Raw genomic sequence first — 21258 nt, 5'->3', positions numbered from 1 at the left:
CCCCATCACATGATCACTTCCGATGAAAATAAGAAGCATTATTTTGATTCGTTGATTGACAGGCCTCTTGCATATCACAGGTGTTGTCACAAATTTATCAAGCAGGACTGGCTTATAATCCCGAAGACCCACGGGTCCACGAAATAAAAAAGGGGGAAAAGATTTTTTTTTTTTTTTTTTTTTTTAAAGAAGAAAATTGAAAGGGTTAAAAAAGAGGAAAGAAAGAAAACAAAAAAGGACCTTGTCACCCAGTTGCCTGTAAACTGAATAAAGCTCCCGAAAACCTAAAAAGTATTACATATTGAACATGGTATTCGATAATATTCGCTTCCTATCTGCTTGCAAATAATTATGTCAAAAGAAAGAAGAAGAGAATATATAGTCCAATTTTAATGTCCCGTCACACATAATGATAAGTGATTGTACACAGTCCAATGTGCTATTAATTTTGTTTCCATCCCTTTTAAATCCTTCAGTTTGTTGTTGATTTTATCAGCATGACGCTGATTCTGTAAAAAGGAGTCATGCAGTAAACTTAATATGTTTAGAAAGGTATTACTGTATTACTGAGTTTTTTTTCCTCCCATTGGTAAACAATATGCAAGGTCTTAATTAAGACTCACATCTGTTTACTAACATTTTGTGCATGCATTTCACGGCTCCGCCCCTTCTCTCTGCTGTTCCTGCCGCTCTCCCAATCGCCACTTGCCGGAAAGAAAACGGTCTGGCTAATAAATCGCGGGCTAGTCTGGATGATCTAACTGGTGACACAAAGACTGCATTACAATTACAAAACAGTGTTGTTCTAAAGCAGGATCTAAACTCTATTCTGTCCGATCACTTAGCAATTGAGAAGCAATCGTCTATTCAAAAACTAATGTCCAATTTAGAAATTACGCCTATGCAGAAGTGTTTCGATGCTGTACGTTTAACAACGGGAGAAAAAGCTACAGAAAACAAGAGAGGCAAGGCCTTCAAGACTCATTTGTGATACACTTTTTTAAAAAATCCAAAAAAATCTAATCGTTAAAATGTGTTTTGTATTTGTTATTACAAAGCTTCGGATTAAAAGGGGGAAAAAAAAAGTCCTAACGGCAGATTCGAACTCCGCGTGTTCGGGTGAGAAGAAACTGTCTTATCCAATACACTATTGTGGCTCCTTAACTGACGTTCAAAAATATAATATTTAAACATGCTTTTTTAAAGGGCGATAAATCGATTGCGGTATTCGCGGTGAGAACGCTGTTTAACTCTTTCCATACGAACGGCGAAAGAGACGACGTTAACAGCGTTTCACCCCAATTACCATCATCAAAATATTGCAAACGGATGGCTCTTATACTGAAGACGTGAATGTTGACAAAGAATACCACAATTCTGACGACGGAAGCTAAAGGTTGGGTCATTCAGACACCCACTGGACATCCGAGGGATCTGTGTAGAGAAGAGAGGACTGGCCGTACTGAGTGAGTTAAATCATATTATTCTGGGGTATCTTGGGCATTCAAAAAATCTATAAGGGCAATTAAAAATTCTTTTTAAGTCCGCGGCAAAGGAGACGTGGCTAGCGCCGCAATTACACTGCAACATTTAGCCGTTTTCTCTGGATCTAGATAGATGTACAAGTTTCAGTTAGTTACACACTCTCTCTCCCTCCCTCCCTCTCTCTCTCTCTCTCTCTTAGTTGCACAGATTGATTTCGTTTTGGATTTGGTTTTCATCAATATTATTACTTTATTACTATTGATGCATGTTGTTATTTGTATTATGAACCCCCATGTCATTAGGGCTGTAGAACTATTGACATTAAAGTGTTCAGTGTTCTCTCTCTCTCTCTCTCTCTCTCTCTCTCTCTCCTATATTTTTTTTCTTTTTTTGTCTTTTTTCCATTTTTTATTTTTTTATTTTTATTTTTATTTTTTTCATTGATGGCTTGATGTAAAAAAGCAATTGTTGCTTATTCAATTTACCATCATGAAATAAAATGTTGACTTCACACACACACACACACACACACACACACACACACACACACACACACACACACACATACGCACACACACACTGCCGGCATACACACACACACACACACACACACACACACACACACACACACACACATACTGACACACGTGCACATACCACTAGACAGCCATATTGCACACAACTCTACACAAACAACACAACAAAAACTAATAGACAGACAGTCAAAATAGTACAAAATAGTATGACCTCAAGCACTATAACTGTACAATGATTGTTTTTTGTTTGTGATTTCGTTTTTTCGTTTCATTTTTCTTCTTTTTTGACGCGAGGGATTTCCCATATGATTCAACTTTGCTTTCCCCGAGGACCTGGACTGGTGTAATGACTGTGTGATCTACGCGTGTGTGTGTGTGTGTGTGTGTGTGTGTGTGTGTGTGTGTGTGTACTGACTCTGCAGCCGAGATTTGGTTCCCATGGGTTGAAACTAAAATTACCAGTTCATTCAATACAGGAATAACAGCTTTCTTAAGTATCTGTATTTCTTCGAAACATCCCCACGAACAAATGCATATAAAATTCTGCAAACTACTTCTAGGGGCACATACTAAAACAATGAATCTGCCAACTCTAGCAGAAATAGGCAGATTTCCAATTGGAATTCATATTGCATGCAGTGTTCTCAGCCACTGGACTCATATTCTGGATGCACATGATGATAGCCATATTAAAAAGGTGTATATATCCATGATGACCCAACCATGCAGATACAACTGAAAATCTCTGGATACTGTTTGTGAAAAATATTCTTCACAGTGTAGGGTTAGGTCATGTTTGGATTTATCAGTCAACAGTTAGTAACAGCAGACTTGACTTTATCACGTCAACAACAAAGAACTGCATAGATATATACAATTTTGGAAACAACGAAAAACTGAATGCAACATATTAGACATCTACAACAAAATTAAAAGAGACAATTATCGAACTGAGAATTATTTAACTGATAAAACCGATCCTGCTCACAAACCAGTGCTCTGTACAGTCAGAATAAGCGCACGCAATTTAAAAATTGAACGAGGCAGATATGAAAACATTCCAAAAGAAGAGAGATTATGTAATATATGTGTGATGGGGTGGTAAGGTGGTGTTTGTGAAGGTGAAGACAGGTAGAAGGTGTTGGCAGAAGAGAGGCGCAGCCAGGCAAGGTGGACTCGGGAAGGCGGTGCGCCGGTTTTTCTTCTTTTATTCTCACATTCTTCCAGACCAAGAGAGTTCTCTGTTTGTCTGGCACTCGCTCACTCATTATATTCTGTTCCTCCGCACCGCAAAGCCAGCGCCGCGAAGCGACTCACGAAACCGGCCCTCCGCGAGCCCTCCAAACTTGTGTTTGTTTGACCAGATTTAACTTCCGGCTCGGGGAACTAACATTGACATATTATATATCACACAAAACTGCAAGAGACGAGCATTTTCTTAAGCTGAACCATTTTCTACAAAAATAATGTAATTAAAAACTGTAAACAAAAAGAGTCACTGAATGAACTAGCTTTTAACGAGTTCATGTATCATTTATGTACATTACAACAATTAATACGTCGCAATATGTAACAGTATAATTGTAACAATTAAGTAACTGAAAATCCTGAATTTCCAACTATATTAAAATCATCTAGGGAATCTGCTTCTAGAGTAAAGATTTATTTTGTCAAAATTCAAGAGAAAACCGGACAGCTTCCGTGTCGGCGCCGCGTGGCGGTGCTTTTGACACTTGTGATCGGCAATGAAATACTTCATTTAAACCAACTACAACCCAATTATACATATATAATATGAATCAGATTTATAACAGAAATGCGAAAATCTGCAAAACACGCTATAAAAATGTCTATGTATTGTAAAAACAAGTCTTGCTGACATCATTAAAATGCTTTCATTGGAGTGAACACACACACACACACACACGTGTGTGTATGTATGTAGATAGAAGGAAGTAGGGGTAGGGTATAAGAATGGTAGGATCGCAGGTAGAAGACAGGTGCACACTCCACTCTCACCTCGTACCACAAGCAGGGTCTTTTAGTAAGATGATTTGAAGTGTTTTATTTTCTCTTACTAAAACGGCACCTTGCAGCACATCCTAACTGACTTAGCAGCACATCCTAACTTTTCAGTTAGCAGCTCACAGCCCTCCTGGTCAATAGATGTCTTTCTCAGTGGAGCCTCAGTCTCTCACTCTGGCTCCCTAGTTTGCTAACGTCAGGGGAAAAGGCTGTAGGCATGTGAGTTTGCTGTTTATATTCATGCTTTCATGATTTGGGATGCAATCCAAAGAGCAAAGGCAGAGAAAAAGAACCTTTACGTGGTATGGCTGGATCTGACAAATGCGTACGGGTCAGTTCCTCATGAGATGATCCAACTGGCTTTCCATGTACCAACGAACATCAGGGATATGCTGAAGGAGTACTTCCATGGCTTCTCTGTGCAGTTCACCACCAAGGAATACATGACAGATTGGATCAGTCTGGAAGTGGGCATAGCCATGGGCTGTGCAATTTCTCCAATCCTGTTCGTGCTGGCAATGGAAGTGATCTTGAAGGCCTCAATGAAGGGAACGGATCGAGCCGACCTCGGTAACGGATACCAGATACCTCCTTTGAAAGCCTTCATGGATGACACAACAGTCCTTTCAACAAAAGAGGATGACACCCGTGAAATACTGAAGCGGCTGAATGAGCCAGTTGCCTCAGCCAGGATGAACTTCAAACCAAAGAAATCACGGAGCCTCTCACTGCGTAAAGGAAAAGTAGCTGAAACGGTCACATTCACTGTAGCCAACCAAGCCATTCCAATGGTGTCAGATGAACCAGTCTAGAGCCTTGGAAGATGGTGGAACGAGTCCCTGAAAGACACAAAAAGAGGAAAGGAAACCAAGCAGACAGCAGAAGAAGGCCTGCATATCATAGACCAGTGTGGCTTTCCTGGCAAATACAAAGTGTGGTGCCTACAGTCCATGCTGATACCAAAGCTCCTGTGGCCTCTCCTGATACACGATATCAGCTGTAGCACAGTCGAGTTGATTGAGGCAAAGATCACAACAAGTACGCACGCAAATGGCTTGGTGTCCCACCTGGTCTCACTGACGTGGCACTCTACTGTCGCCAAGCAAAGCTGAGGCTACCTCTGAAGTCCCTTGTCGAAGAATACAAAGTAAGGAAGGCAAGACTTCTGAGCATGCTCGAAGACTCAGTTGACGGTATTGTGAGATCCAACCAACCCAAGCTGAAGACTGGCAGAAAATGGAAAGTCAGGGAGGCAGTCAGTGCAGCGAAAGAAAAACGAAGGAAATAATAGGACACACCCAAACCAACAGACAAGGCCTGTGATCGACAAAGATGGAATGGTGGTCCAAGGCAAGGGGGAAAGCAAAAAGAGACATGATCATGCAGGAGATCAAGAAGGAAGAGGATGACAAAGGAGTCCAGCAAGGCCAGCAGGGGCAGGTGGACAACATGGGAAAATGTACTCCAAAGGAGCCTCAGCTGGAGCAACATGTGGAACATGGCCCCTCTGAGGATCAGCTTCATCCTAAGATCTGTGTATGATCTCCTTCCATCGAATACAAACTTGGTGAAATGGGGGAAAGCAGATGACCCTGCGTGCCCACTCTGCCATGGCAAACAAACAGTGGAATATGTCCTCAGCTCATGCAAAGCGGTGTTGAGCCAAGGACAGTACACATGGAGGCACAAACAAGTGCTCAAAGAAATTGCATACGTGGTGAGCATTGTTCAAGGAGCACCAACCCCACCAGAAGTTCCAGTAGAGTTCCGCTCGGCAGAAGGCAATAAAGTCTGGCCAGGAGCATCATTCAAAGTTTCCAAAGCGTGGAAACGTGTGCTGCTTGATTGTGCCGAAGATTGGGAATGCACAGTTGACCTACCAGAGGGGAAGAAACACCTGGAAATCATCAGCAAGAGCGGCATGAGACCTAATATAGTACTTCACTTCAAGGCAACGAAGCAAGCAATTCTGATTTGGCTCACTGTGCCATACGAAAGCAGAATGGAGGACGCCCACATCTACAAGACCGAGAAGTATGCTAGTCTACCCAGCAGCCTGAGAGAATCTGACTTCCAAGCCAAAATCCTCGCCATAGAGATTGGTGCAAGAGGGTTTGTGGGTACATCTGCCTACAGCCTCATGAAACAGCTGTGGATTTCAGGCAGAGAGAGGACATGGGCTCTCAAGGCAATAGCAGAAGCAGCAGAAAAGAGGTCCAGCTGGATCTGGTCGAGGAGGAATGAAAGTAAACAACATAAGGATTAAATTTCCCTACTCAAACTAGGCGTACGATGCTTCAGTAGTTAAAACGTCTGCCAGAAAAGGTGACTCAGTCCTGAAGTGGCGACCACCCTGGAGGCGCGGGTTCGAACCTCTGGGAGTGGGGAAGGAGGTGGGGGAGGTGGTAAAAAAGGGGTAGTGTGTTGTGGCTTGGGGATGCCACAACCCAACCATAACCTGACACTATAACATATACAAATGAAGAAGGCGATAGTGATGATAAAATGGGATATGCTGATGATGACCGGGAACATTTGCAGTGGGTCTCTTTGGGAAAGCTACACAGCAGTGTGTTGAGATCTCTGGGGACTGTGTCAGTGGGAGAGCTGTATCGTGGGAGAGCTGTGTCAGTGAGAAAGCTGTGTCAGTAGGAAAGCTGTGCCACTGGGACAGCTGTGTCATTAGGAAAGCTGTGTCACTGGGACAGCTGTGTCAGTAGGAAAGCTGTGTCACTGGGACAGCTGTGTCAGTAGGAAAGCTGTGTCACTGGGACAGCTGTGTCAGTAGGAAAGCTGTGTCACTGGGAAAGCTGCACAGCGCAGTGCTCCGAGGCCTCTGGGGACTGAATGACGTGGGTGAGCGGGGGGAAGGTGGGCGTGGCGGGGGGTGGGTAGTGCTGCTGGCTGTACATGGCTTCAGACATGTCTGGGCTGACTGCTGGTTGTGACAGCTTTTCTGCACACAGACATTCACTGTGAGTGGTGACAGCTTTTCTAACAGCTTCTCTGCACACAGACATTCACTGTGAGTGGTGACAGCTTCTCTGACAGCTTTTCTGCACACATACATTCACTGTGAGTGGTGACAGTTTCTCTGCACACAAACATTCACTGTGAGTGGTGACAGCTTCTCTGCACACGGACATTCACGTGAATGGTAAACAGTCACATTACACACTGACCATCCACACTACACACCGACCAGTCACAGTGCAGACTACACACTGACCGTTCATGGTACACACTACACACTGACCAGTCATTGTGCAGACTACACACTGACCGTTCATGGTACACACTACACACTGACCAGTCACTGTGCAGACTACACACACTGACCAGTCAGAATGTACACTACACACTGACCAGTCACACTACACACTGACCTTCAGACTGCTCACTGCCCCTGAATCCCTCGTTCACAGCACCACCAGTCACAGGAGGGGAAGCGGCAGACACTGCGGGGTTGGGGGCTGAAGTGGCGGCCTTCACTTTGGCCGTGGCCTGTTGCATGGCCGCTTTCCTCTGGTCGCGTTTCTTTTTCTTGTACACACAGCACGCGACCATGCCGATGATGAAGATCACACCCAGACTGCCCATCACTGCACTCTGGATGATCAGTCTGTATACATGACAACATGTGACGTCTCTTCAGCCTGTCATAATAAATCAGCAGACATGAAACATGTGACGTCTCTTCAGCCTGTCATGATAAATCTGTAGACATGACAACATGTGACATCTCTTCAGACTGTCATAATAAATCAGCAGACATGACAACATGTGACGTCTCTTCAGCCTCATGTCATGATAAATCTGCAGACATGTAACATGTGATGTCTCTTCAGCCTGTTATAATAAACCTGCAGACATGTCAACATGTGACGTCTCTTCAGCCTCATGTCATGATAAATCTACAGACATGTCAACATGTGACGTCTCTTCAGCCTCATGTCATGATAAATCTGTAGACATGTCAACATGTGACGTCTCTTCAGCCTCATGTCATGATAAATCTGTAGACATGTCAACATGTGACGTCTCTTCAGCCTCATGTCATGATAAATCTGTAGACATGTCAACACGTGACGTCTCTTCAGCCTCATGTCATGATAAATCTGCAGACATGTCAACATGTGACGTCTCTTCAGCCTGTCATGATAAATCTGTAGACATGTCAACATGTGACGTCTCTTCAGCTTTATGTCATGATAAATCTGTAGACATGTCAACATGTGAAGTCTATTCAGGCTGTCATGATAAATCTGTAGACATGTCAACATGTGACGTCTCTTCAGCCTCATGTCATGATAAATCTGTAGACATGTCAACGTGTGACGTCTCTTCAGCCTGTCATAATAAATCTGTAGACATGTCAACGTGTGACGTCTCTTCAGCCTCATGTCATGATAAATCTGCAGACATGTCAACACGTGAAGTCTATTCAGCCTGTCATGATAAATCTGTAGACATGTCAACATGTGACGTCTATTCAGCCTGTCATGATAAATCTGTAGACATGTCAACGTATGACGTCTCTTCAGCCTCATGTCATGATAAATCTGTAGACACGACAACATGTGACGTCTCTTCAGCTTCATGTTGTCATGATAAATCTGTAGACATGTCAATATGTGTCGTCTCTTCAGCCTGTCATGATAAATTTGCAGTCATGTCAATACGTGACGTCCCTTCAGCCTGTCATGATAAATCTGTAGACATGCCAACATGTGACGTCTCTTCAGCCTGTCATGATAAATCTGTAGACATGTTAACATGTGACGTCTCTTCAGATTCATGTTGCCATGATAAATCTGTAGACATGACAACATGTGACGTCTCTTCAGCCTCATGTCATGATAAATCTGCAGACATGTCAACATGTGACGTCTCTTCAGCCTGTCATGATAGATCTGTAAACATGACAACATGTGACGTCTCTTCAGCCTCATGTTGTCATGAGAGTGAGAGAGAGAGAGAGAGAGAGAGAGAGAGAGAGATTGTCACAACTCATGGCAAACTCGTGTGGAGTGTTTTGTGCATTCCCTTCCCCGTTCACTCCCCCCACCCCCACCCCCACCCCCACGGTTCGAGCATTCGTTTAGTGTGTGTTAGCTCCGGTTTAAAGCCTCTCTGTTCTGTCAGTGACACTTCTCTTGGCTTTTCGCCTGCGGCCTTCTTGGAGGAAGGTCGTGTCTGTTGGGTTTAGGGCTTTTTGACCGGTTGACACCCTCAAGTGAGGATCGCTTTTCCTCCGGGTGGCCATGTATCCCTGTTCTGTGTGCTCCAGCTATGAGGGTAAGAGTGCCCTGCTGGACATGTGTCGTCTGTAAATTATATTCTCAGCGTCAGGGTTGTAGTACTCGGTTGGAAGGTGAGTGTCACTCTTGAAATAGTCAAGCTTATCTGTTGTAGTTTGTCCTTGTCAGTTTTCGGTTACAAGTGTTTCTTTGTTCGTTTGCATTGTTCCGCTTAGAGGATGAGAGATTGTGACAGTTGTTTTTATTCATTTGGAGGCGAAGGCTAATGCCAGAGAAGTCACGCTTTGTTTTCCTCTAAATGTGATAGTATTTTAACCATAACTTTTTAAAGTATGGTGAAATTGTAATTTATTGGGGTATGGCGAAAAAATGGGTCAGACTGACCTGTTGGTGGTAACTTGTCCTATGATGAAAGAGTTTCCCTACGTTTCGGGCCCTAGGTATTCTTATATAATTTCAGCTAATTACGTTTGTCTTGTGAACCCCTTTATTGTTAATTGTAAGAATATTTATATTTTTGTAATGACTACCAGGTTAAACCGATCTCTGTCAAAGAAGGCAACTCACTTGCAATTATTGTTACCTTCACAAGGTTGAATTATTAATTTCTTATTTAGTTTTTTCCCCACTTCTTCCTTCACATGTCTTTGTGTCTTTGTACATGGTATTCCTTCAGAAAGTGTTCACCTTTGAATGAAGTGGCGGGGAGGGGGAGAGGGGGTGGAGGGGGGTGTCGAACGGAATTTTATAACGATATTTTAAAATGCGGTTTTGTATTTGTATTTCTTTTTATCACAACAGATTTCTCTGTGTGAAATTCGGGCTGCTCTCCCCAGAGCAGAAGCTATACTACAGCGCCACCCATTTTTTTTTTGTAATTTTTCCTGCGTGCAGTTTTATTTGTTTTTCCTATCCAAGTGGATTTTTCTACAGAATTTTGCCAGGGACAACCCTTTTGTTGCCGTGGGTTCTTTTACGTGCGCCTCGGTTTATCGTCTCATCCGAACGACTAGCGTCCAGACCACCACTCAAGGTCTAGTGGAGGGGGAGAAAATACCGGCGGTTGAGCCGTGATTCGAACCAGCGCGCTCAGATTCTCTCGCTTCCGAGGCGGACGCGTTACCTCTAGCCGTCACTCCACTCGTTTCAGTGTGGTTAAAGCTTTTGTTTATCACTTTGTCTTGTGTGTTCATTGAGGGAGGCAGGGGTAATCCTACCATGCAGAAGTAATGAAATTTATGCAGTTTGCAGCGTCCCACTTCCTGTGCCTTTTGTCCTTCAGCCAGTGTTGGCCTGGCAGCGTTGTTGCTCCTGCTGCTGACTGCTCCTCGTGCCCTCTTCTCATCACTGTCGCCTCTCGTACACCCAGCTTCGTCGTCTTCGTTTTCCTCAGTTTTCGCCGTTCGTCATCGTCTTCTCTTGTGGTGTGCAGAGTGCTTCAGTATTTTTTCATTTATTCATCAAACATCCTAAGCGTACGCATAACATTTTTTTTAAAATCGCTAGACGCTGGTTTCCGCTGGTCGGCTGTTTCTTCAATTTCTGTGCTTCATGTTTATTTATCCATTGTCATTTAAGTGTATCAGTTGTTGCGGTTGGGATTGTAGTTATTGTTTTATTTGGCAAGTTCTGTGTGTGATGGAATAAATGTATGTGAAATTTGAATTATTTTGGTATGTGTTTGTGTTTTCTGGGTGTTAGTAGTGCTGGGTTGGGTGGGGGTTTCTAGTCCGCCCTCTTATAGGGTGTGGCATATATATATATATATATATATATATATATATATATATATATATATATGTGTGTGTGTGTGTGTGTGTGTGTGTGTGTGTGTGTGTGTGAGAGAGAGAGAGAGAGAGAGGGTGGCCAATTTCAGCGTGCATCCCAGACGGGCGCCCAACTCACGGGTCCTTGTCACAGCAGTAGGTGGGGTTGGTTCCACAGCAGTGAGGCTCACAGTACACACCCGATCCTGTGTTGCTGTCCACGTAACACAGCTCTCCGCTCACTGCATCTGAAAGTGTAACATAGCTCTCCTGCATCTGAAAGTGTAGCTTGGCTCTCAACTCACTGCATCTGAAAGTGTAACTTGGCTCTGCTGCATCTGAAAGTGTAACTCATAGCTCTCCTGCATCTGAAAGTGTAATACAGCTCTCCTGCATCTGAAAGTGTAACTTAATCCTCATCTCACTGCATCTGAAAGTAACATGGCTCTCCTACATCTGAAAGTGTGACATAGCTCTCCCGCATCTGAAAGTGCAGCTCGGCTATCCTGCATCTGAAAATAACTTGGCTCTCAACTCACTGCATCTGAAAATGCAACATAGCTCTCCTGATCTGAAAGTGCAACATAGCTCTCCTGCATCTGAAAGTGTAACATAGTTCTCCTGTATCTGAAAGTACAACGTAGCTCTCCTGATCTGAAAGTGTAAGATAGCTGTCCTGCATCTGAAAGTGTTACGTAGCTCTCAACTCACTTCATCTGAAAATGTAACAAGCTCCCCTACATCTGAAAGTGTAACACAGCTCTTCCATATCTGAAAGTATAGCATAGCTCTTTGCTCACTGCATCTGAAAGTGTAACACAGCTCACCTGCATCTGAAACTGTAACACAGCTCTCCTGCGTCTGAAAGTGTAACACTGCTCTCTGCTGACTGTATCTGAAAGTGTAACATAGCTCTCCTGCATCTGAAAAATGTGATACAGTTCTCTATGCATCTGAAAGTGTAACATTGCTCTCTACTGACATCTGAAAGTGTAACATTGCTCTCTGTGCATCTGAAAGTGTAACATAGCTCTCCTGCATCTGAAAGTGTAACATAGCTCTCTATGCATCTGAAAGTGTAACACAGCTCTCCGCTGAAAATGTAATATAGTTCTCTGCTGACTGCATCTACTCTGTGTGTGTGTGTGTGTGTGTGTGTGTGTGTGTGTCCATAGCACGCGTCTGTGTGTGACTTTATGTGTACATTGGTGTGTGAGAGCGCGTCCGTGTGTCAGCGTATGAATTCCGTCTGAATAACTTTTTTTTTTTTAAGATCAAAGGTCCACTTACCGCACAGACTGAGAATCAGAGCACACACCAACCCAATGTCCCCAGCAGACATTTTCTTCGGTTTCACCTGGCACACACACACACACACACCTCGCCGCGTTCTCTCTCTGTCCACACTGCTGTGTGCTGTCTGTAAAGTTCACATGTAGGATACCCGTCTCTTGAAACCATCCAGTTTTTAAAGCTGCATGTCTGTAGAATCTCAGTTCATTCATCCAAGTGCGACATATTCTGGTCTGTGTTTTTGCGCGCCGCCATGTGTTTGTGTGTGCGTGTGTGTGTAGCTAACGACGGAGGGAGGGAATGAAGGTGGGGTTGAGCAATACCCAGCGGGGTGGACAAAGCCTGTGTTTCGCAACGAGTTACCCCGCTGTCACCACTAAAACTGTCTCCAGCTCAGGAGGTACTTCCCGGACAATTTCTGTGATGTGGGTTTATATTCATCTCTCTCTCTCTCTCTCTCTCTCTCTCTCTCTCTCTCTGTGTGTGTGTGTGTGTGGTCACACTGAACATGTTGACAATTGCAGAAATTAGTTAGATTGGACATGTTGACAATTGCAGAAAATAGTATACTGGACATGGTGACGCCAGATAAGGTGCAGGAAATACTCACAGTATTGTGATTTTGTATCAGCTGCCGTGGCGAAGTGGTTAGGGTCGCAGACTGGCGACTGGGAGGACGCGGGTTCAAATCCCAGCGGAGGTGAGTTTTTCGGCCCGCGGCCGGCTCCTACCCAGAGTTGAGTGTGCTGTGGGGTTAAATGGGAAGACTGGGACCACACAGTCAAATATCATCCACTTATAAAGGATGCGTCTTTGGGTGTGTTGCTCAAATTTCATGACTCACACTGCAAGTGTCTGTATCTCACGGGCCTGGTTGACGCCGGGATATCATTATGACAGCAGCAGTTCGTGTGCGCCGAGCGTAAAGAGAACAAAAAGTCAACTATATAAAAGAACCAATCAGAGGTGACATTTCCATTAATGATGATATATAGGTCCGGAAAAGTTCCGTTTCAGCGAACTGGTACTAAATTCAGGAACTTATTTTACCGGCGATTTTTGTGCATGTGTGAAACATTGTTAATAACCCAGTAGATGTAACTGAATTTCAGTGGACTGATGACGACTCTTATTTTGTACGTTACTTTACTCAATTTTGATGCGGATTCAGTCACTAAATTAACGTGCCACCATCTTGGTTTTTCCGTTTTTGGTCCCACAAACCATGCAAATGGTGCAATGCTATTCAGGCGCTTCTGGTCCATAAATAGGGAAATCCGTAAATAGTGCATGAAAGCCAACCGTCAGTTTCGTTGTGCAGCAGGATAGAGTGGTTTCGGTTTGTTTCCACTGTTGGTGCAATGGTCTAAGTTGCTATTTTTAGTTTTCCTCCACGCAAAGGGTTGCGTCCACTTTAGGGTCAGTGGCATCGATATAATTTTCAACAGTGATTAAAAAAAAGGTATGTATGTATCTTAAAAGGTACGCAGTTTTTTTTTCAAAGTGTGCAGTAATAGTATTTATTCATCTTCGGAGGCCACGTGTGAATAAAACACTAAGAACGTTGTGTTTGAAAAAGCTGTTACCCCTCAGAAGAGAAGATTCCAAAACAGACACGAACGAAATATAATCTTTCCTGCAAAAGAGTTCCAAAACATTGGGCATTGCACCAAAGTTTGGCGTCTGCTGAGGAGCAACAGTGGACAGGGTTGGACGAGAACAGCAAGAAAAAGACTGGTAAGTGAACTCGAAAACTCAGCAGGTGCACAAAAAAACAACAACACGCATTTGTTCTGTTGAAATGTTATTCATTTATTTATTTTTACTTAGGCGAAGTGCAAGATTCTCTCTCTCTCTCACTCCCTCTCTCTCTCTCTGTCTGTCTGTCTGTGTGTGTGTGTGTGTGTGTGTGTGTGTGTGTGTGCTTGCATGATTTCATTTGAAAAAAAAAGAAGTAAAAAGCTTTACTTTGGCAACTTATAATAATGTATGGGTTTTTTTAATTTAAAGTCTTGATGTGTTGAGAGCCTACCGTCAATCAAGAATCGGATTGTGGCAGAATAATTAAAACGCTTCAATTAATTTTTTGCCAGTACGTTATTGTCAGTAAGGGTGCAGGTTTGATTCCCCGTCTTACCCTTTCTCTGACCGTCTCGGATGGGATATCAGCGTGCGAACGGTTCCGCCCCATTTCGAAGCGTTCTCACCACACACATTTCACAATTTAACGTCTGCTTCGACCTCGTTCTGATTCCTTAATTGATCTTCATTTTTGAGAACTAGTCAAACATCCGCAGTTTCTGGCTGTTTCCACGCTCTTTCTTCTCTTCGCGCACCACTGCCGACCAAGTTCACAAACTTGCTCTCACAGTTCTAAAATTAAGGGAAGTAAGCAAGACTCTACTTCACCTTTGACACAGTTTATTGAACTGATTTGACTGGATACATAACTGTGTGAATGAATTGTGCATTACCAGTGTTGGGAGAATTAAGAAATCATGTTGGTGACATATCAGAACATACATTTTGACAGGAATCTCCAAAATAGTTTAATTTGAAATCAGACCATAGGGTGATTTTGACGTGAGTGTATTATAACAATGCTGCACAATTACTGAGTGCTCTCAAAAGGGTGTGATGTGGGGTGTATGTGTTTAAATGTGTATTTGTGTGTGTGTGTGAGTGCATATGTGATCAAAACCAACAATACAACAGTCTGGTGTGATGTTCCAATAATATGTAATGTCTAATAGTTCAAGACCAGCTTCTGTTTAATTTTCCACATGTCAACAAACCCTTTGTTCGCAGTTGCAAAAATTAGACTTGCCCATTCACATTTACCCGGTAGTGGTTTGTTTAATGACCAGTTGTTGATCTGCGCTTAAGGTCAATTTGTTCATTGCTGTGGTCTTTACTTTTACCCTCAGACACTTCTGCTGTTTCAACCGTTCAAAAAAACATTGAAAAGAAGGAGTTGATGAAAATTTTTTTGTGCAACCAATCAGGGAAAGCCCTCAAAAACAGAAAAGCTACATTTAATGATTGTACGACCTGTTATCTGTACAATACACACATTGAGCTGGTTGCTTTGACTGGATCGTTTGCAATTGTGCCTACCTACCCTATTCATTTGGATGAGACAATAAACGGTGGTCCCAAATGCAGTATACACTTGGTGCACTGAAAAAGAAACCATGGCAACATAAGTGTTGTCCTCTGGCAATATTCTGTTGAAGAAATCCACTCTGATAGCTACACAAATATATATATATATAGATAGATAGATAGATAGATAGATATGCATGCATGCATGCATGCATGCATGCATGCATTTAAGGCCTGTAACTATAGCACTTTGGATTATGCTGCTGGTCAGGCATTTGCTTAACAGATATGGTAATGTATATGGATTATACTGCTGGTTAGGCATTTGCTTAACAGATACATTAATATATATATGGATTATGCTGCTGGTCAGGCATTTGCTTAACAGATACAATGATATATATATGGATTATACTGCTGGTTAGGCATTTGCTTAACAGATACAATAATATATATGGATTATGCTGCTGGTCAGGCATTTACTTAACAGATATGGTTCATGCTGCTGGTCAGGCATTTACTTAACAGATATGGTAATGCATATGGTTCATGCTGCTGGTCAGGCATTTACTTAACAGATATGGTAATGTATATGGTTCATGCTGCTGGTCAGATATTTACTTAACAGATATGGTAATGTATATGGTTCATGCTGCTGGTCAGGCATTTACTTAACAGATATGGTAATGTATATGGTTCATGCTGCTGGTTAGGCACTTGCTTAACAGATGTGATAATATATACATGGATTTGTCCGAACTCAGTGATGCCTCCTTGAGAAACTGAAAACTGAAACAAGTATCAAGGCATTGATTGTTCTGAAACTGAAACGGACACAATTATCAAGACATTGATTGTTCAGAAACTGAAAACTGAAACAAGTGTTAAAGCATTGATTATTCTGAAATTGAAACAAGTATGTAGGCATTGATTGTTCTGAAACACACACTGAAAACTGAAACAAGTATCAAAGTGCTGATTGTTCTGAAACACACACTGAAAACTGAAACAAGTATCAATGCATTGATTGTTCTGAAACACACACTGAAAACTGAAACAAGTATCAAGGTGTTGATTGTTCTGAAACACACACTGAAAACTGAAACAAGTATCAATGTATTGATTGTTCTGAAACACACACTGAAAACTGAAACAAGTATCAAGGTGTTGATTGTTCTGAAACACACACTGAAAACTGAAACAAGTATCAAGGTGTTGATTGTTCTGAAACACACACTGAAAACTGAAACAAGTATCAAGGTGTTGATTGTTCTGAAACACACTGAAAACTGAAACAAATATCAAGGTGTTGATTGTTCTGAAGCACACACTGAAAACTGAAACAAGGTGTTGATTGTTCTGAAGCACACACTGAAAACTGAAACAAGAATCAAGGTGCTGATTGTTCTGAAACACACACTGAAAAAAGTATCAAGGTGTTGATTGCTCAGAAACACACACTGAAAACTGAAACAAGTATCAAGGTGTTGATTGTTCTGAAACACACACTGAAAACTGAAACAAGTACCAAGGCATTGATTGTTCTGAAACACACACTGAAAACTGAAACAAGTATCAAGGTGTTGATTGTTCTGAAACACACACTGAAAACTGAAACAAGTATCAAGGTGTTGATTGCTCTGAAACACACACTGAAAACTGAAACAAGAATCAAGGTGTTGATTGTTCTGAAACACATACTGAAAACTGAAACAAGTATCAAGGTATTGATTGTTCTGAAACACACACTGAAAACTGAAACAAGTATCAAGGTGTTGATTGTTCTGAAACACACACTGAAAACTGAAACAAGTATCAAGGTGTTGATTGCTCTGACACGAAAATTAGGAGGCTGCCACAGGACTATGAAGATGTTAGAAAAAAGCCTGTAGTGTCGTCAGTCTCTTAGACAGTTGGGTAGATAGTATGCATTTTGTCATGAGTCAGTTATTATGAACACATGTTTGTACCATGCTCCAGTCAGTATTCACTGAAGGTATTTCAGTAATTCAGTGTTTGTTTACATGTTGGAACACTATCCAAATCTGAAAATTTCTCTTATTAAAAAAACAAAACAAACAAAAGCATGTACAGATTTATTCTTCTTTACTATCAAGTTTTAACTGAGCACTGTGATTGACTTAAAGCTGTTGTTGTTGAAGCAGAACATTGACTTGTACCCATACTCAAGAAAATATGATTTTTCAGGTTCTTCAGTGTCACAGCTGACATTCCTCCCACCTGAACCTCATCAGTTCATCTGAGGAACAAGAAGAAGAAGCTCATCATGGTGCTGAAGAAGACAAACTGCCCTGCCACCAACAGTGGCAACACTATGAGAAAGCGCTTCTTGCAATCTATATATCAGAAGCAGATAGCAGGCAGAGCACATGTCATCAAGTGTGTGCACAACATCCGTGTGACGAACCCTGGGGATGGAGACTGCTGGGAAGTGGACACAGCAAAAGGATACATCGACGATGGTGGTTTGAGTCACTGTGTCCCAACCCATGCCATGCATTTTGGCCACAGAGAGCTGTACTCACTGAACAAGAAGAAGCGCTGGCTGCTAGATGACATTGTGGCAGATGCCGTTCATGATGAGGACCTGGCTGCTGAGCCTTTCAAGGTCACCCTGGTGCATCGACTGGTGCCCTGTCATGACACTGGCCACTATAACAGCATGTACCGCAATGTGACCCATTACTACGACAGCCACAGCACAGTGCCAGTGCTGAAACCCACCTCAAGTCGCTCCACAAGGACAGGTTTCATTCAGAAAGTTACTTCCTGGGAAAAAAACACAAATTCTCGTTCACAAAGGAAAAAGCGACCAGATCACAACAAGCATTTTCGAGGAATTCAACGAAAGAGAGGACAGACACAGAGGAATGGTCCAAGGTATGATGTAACTTTAACTCTGTGTGTTGGAAAGGTGATGATTTTTGTGTTTATAATCAGATCATAAATCCCCCATGAGAATGGTTGTGTAGTTACTGTATTTTCCATTTTTGGCAGTGTTATGTTATTTAATTTACTTAATAGTGAAAAAAAACAAAGAAGTAAAGATGACACTGATTATCTGATAAAAAAAAAGAATTCTTATCATTTATTGACAGATGTACTGGTGCTCACTGTTGTCTTGTTGGTTTTTTTAAAGCTTTTGTGTGTTGTAACTGAACATCTTTAAAAAAAAGACAGAAAAAAGAATACTAAATGATAGTAACTATGCATTGAAAACGTCAAAAATTTTACCATGTACATTAATGATACAGTTGTTTCGTCTTTCACATAAGTTGAGTATATGCTTTGATTTATAATATTTTATATATTTTATAAAGCACAACAATGACTGGTATTGGAAAAAGATGTGGGGATGGAATATAAAATGTTTGCAAGGTTGGTATATAAAGAGCTTTAAAGAATCAGAATCAGAATACCTTTATTATCTTGTAGAGAAATTAAGTGTGGTGAAGTCTATGATACATACAAATTATAAGCAAAACAGTAGAATTTGGCATACAACATATACATAACAAAATAACATTCACTTCAGTCACAGCAAAGCATGTCTGATAACTTTCCATCATTCAAAACACACACAGACACATACATGTGCGCACGCACACACCCGCCCGTATGCAAGCACCCATGCACACTTATTGTATATCCACATGCACAAAGTATCAAATGAATATAGAGTAAATCAATATAAATTAATACTAATCTGTAAAACATACAACCAAATTTTAAACAAACATGGTATAATAACATCAATTACAGGCATATAAACACCCATTTAAGTAATAAAAACCCATCAATTACATCATCACTAAGATAAGCATCTTTATAGTAAAATTAAACATCTCAGCCCAAAATCAAATTCAGAAAAATAAAATCACTATCACAGTAACATCAAAATCCTTATGATAAAAACAGTTGAACTTCTTTAAAACAACAACAACAAAAAAAACAACAACAAAAAACACTTTCTTCCACCCACTCTCTCTTCCTTGCATTCATCCACACACATGGAGGCACACAAGCATGCGCAAGCCATGCATGCACGCACATGCACACACACATGCACGCCCCACCACTCACACCCATACCTCTCACCAGCTTCCTCCTCCCCCCCCCCCCCAAATTTAGATACAGCCTATTGGGCACAACATATGACATCATAAAGGAGTAAAATTTGTTTGTTTTAACAAGTTAACTGAAACAGGGATACAACTGTTTTTAGTTTAGAAAATTAAAAAAAACTAAATAGAGGTAAGTACACAAATGGCGCAGTGCTAGCAACAACAACAACAGCAGCAACAACAAAAAATCTTCTATTGATATTCATTCTAAACCATCATTCATTTGAAACTATTATATAATGGCTGTGTAACATATACATATCATGTACGCTTTTTCATTTCAGTGCACTACACACACATGCGCGCGTGCACGCGCGCACACACACACACACACACACACTGTCACACAGATCACTTTCCCCAGGGACAGCCTGAATGTCACACAGATCACTTTCCCCAGGGACAGCAGACTGAATGTCACACAGATCACTTTCCCTAGGGACAGCAGTCTGAATGTCACACAGATCACTTTCCCCAGGGACAGCAGACTGAATGTCACAAATACCACTTTCCCCAGGGACCGCCTGAATGTTACACAGATCACTTTCCCTAGGGACAGCAGTCTGAATGTCACACAGATCACTTTCCCCGGGGACAGCAGTCTGAATGTCACACAGATCACTTTCCCCAGGGACAGCCTGAATGTCACACAGATCACTTTCCCTAGGGACAGCAGTCTGAATGTCACACATATCACTTTCCCCAGGGACAGCAGTCTGAATGTCACACAGATCACTTTCCCCAGGGACAGCAGTCTGAATGTCACACATATCACTTTCCCCAGGGACAGCAGCCTGAATGTCACACAGATCACTTTCCCCAGGGACAGCAGTCTGAATGTCACACATATCACTTTCCCCAGTGACAGCCTGAATGTCACACAGATCACTTTCCCTAGGAACAGCAGTCTGAATGTCACACATATCACTTTCCCCAGGGACAGCCTGAATGTCACACAGATCACTTTCCCTAGGGACAGCAGTCTGAATGTCACACATATTTCTTTCCCCAGGGACAGCAGCCTGAATGTTACACATATCACTTTCCCTAGGGACAGCAGTCTGAATGTCACACAGAGAAATCTGCTATCACATGAAAGTAATACAATACAATACAATACAATCACAAACACACACAAAAAGTACTACAGTACAATAAAATCCACACACACATAGACAGACACACACACACACACACACACACACACACACACACACACACACACACACACACACACACACACACACACACACACACACACATACACACACACACACATGCACACACACACATACACACTTTAATAATCTTTCTGGTGATAACATCAGATTATACAAATCAGAATGATAATAGAATTGATATATTCTGTCGTGTTGCCAGAACAATATTGACATCATCATAGTGCTTTGCAGCACTTGCAGGATGACTGGTGAGACATGTTGTGTTACAGAGATACAGCTGACAACGCAGCCAGAGAGCATGTTCCAGAGATACGCTATGAAATTGGAGAAGCTGAAGCTTTCCATTCAGCAACAAAACAGAACTGTAAGTTGTGTAAGTTCACTCATTTAGTTGAGTGTTTTCTCACTGTAACTAATCATTTGAACAAAGTGATTATTTCCAGTTGACATGTTGGCACAGT

General features: G+C 42.0%; 2 protein-coding genes across 3 annotated transcripts in view; one reads left to right on the top strand and one right to left on the bottom strand.

Moving 5' to 3' along the window:
• Positions 1–6844: 6844 nt before the first annotated feature.
• On the bottom strand, positions 6845–12630 carry LOC143285081 (uncharacterized). The gene is made up of 4 exons (XM_076592289.1): positions 12364–12630; positions 11213–11321; positions 7433–7668; positions 6845–7002 (listed from the first exon to the last, which is right to left on the bottom strand). Exons 1-4 carry the CDS (start codon positions 12413–12415, stop codon positions 6845–6847), a joined length of 555 nt encoding a protein of 184 aa, XP_076448404.1. The 5' UTR covers positions 12416–12630.
• A 1410-nt stretch (positions 12631–14040) lies between these two features.
• Positions 14041–21258, top strand: part of LOC143285080 (uncharacterized) — a 48374-nt gene continuing 41156 nt past the window's right edge. For both annotated transcript variants that reach the window (XM_076592288.1, XM_076592287.1), the window contains exons 1-3: positions 14041–14103; positions 17680–18372; positions 21067–21161. In XM_076592288.1, coding sequence (XP_076448403.1) covers positions 17759–18372; positions 21067–21161 — 709 coding nt within the window. In that variant the 5' untranslated portion in view covers positions 14041–14103; positions 17680–17758. The remainder of the gene's footprint in view (positions 14104–17679; positions 18373–21066; positions 21162–21258) is intronic.

Source organism: Babylonia areolata, chromosome 8, assembly GCF_041734735.1.
Source record: "Babylonia areolata isolate BAREFJ2019XMU chromosome 8, ASM4173473v1, whole genome shotgun sequence".
NCBI classification, from domain to species: domain Eukaryota; kingdom Metazoa; phylum Mollusca; class Gastropoda; order Neogastropoda; family Buccinidae; genus Babylonia; species Babylonia areolata.
Note: the sequence above shows the minus strand (reverse complement) of the source record. Positions and strands in the feature narration are given on the sequence as shown.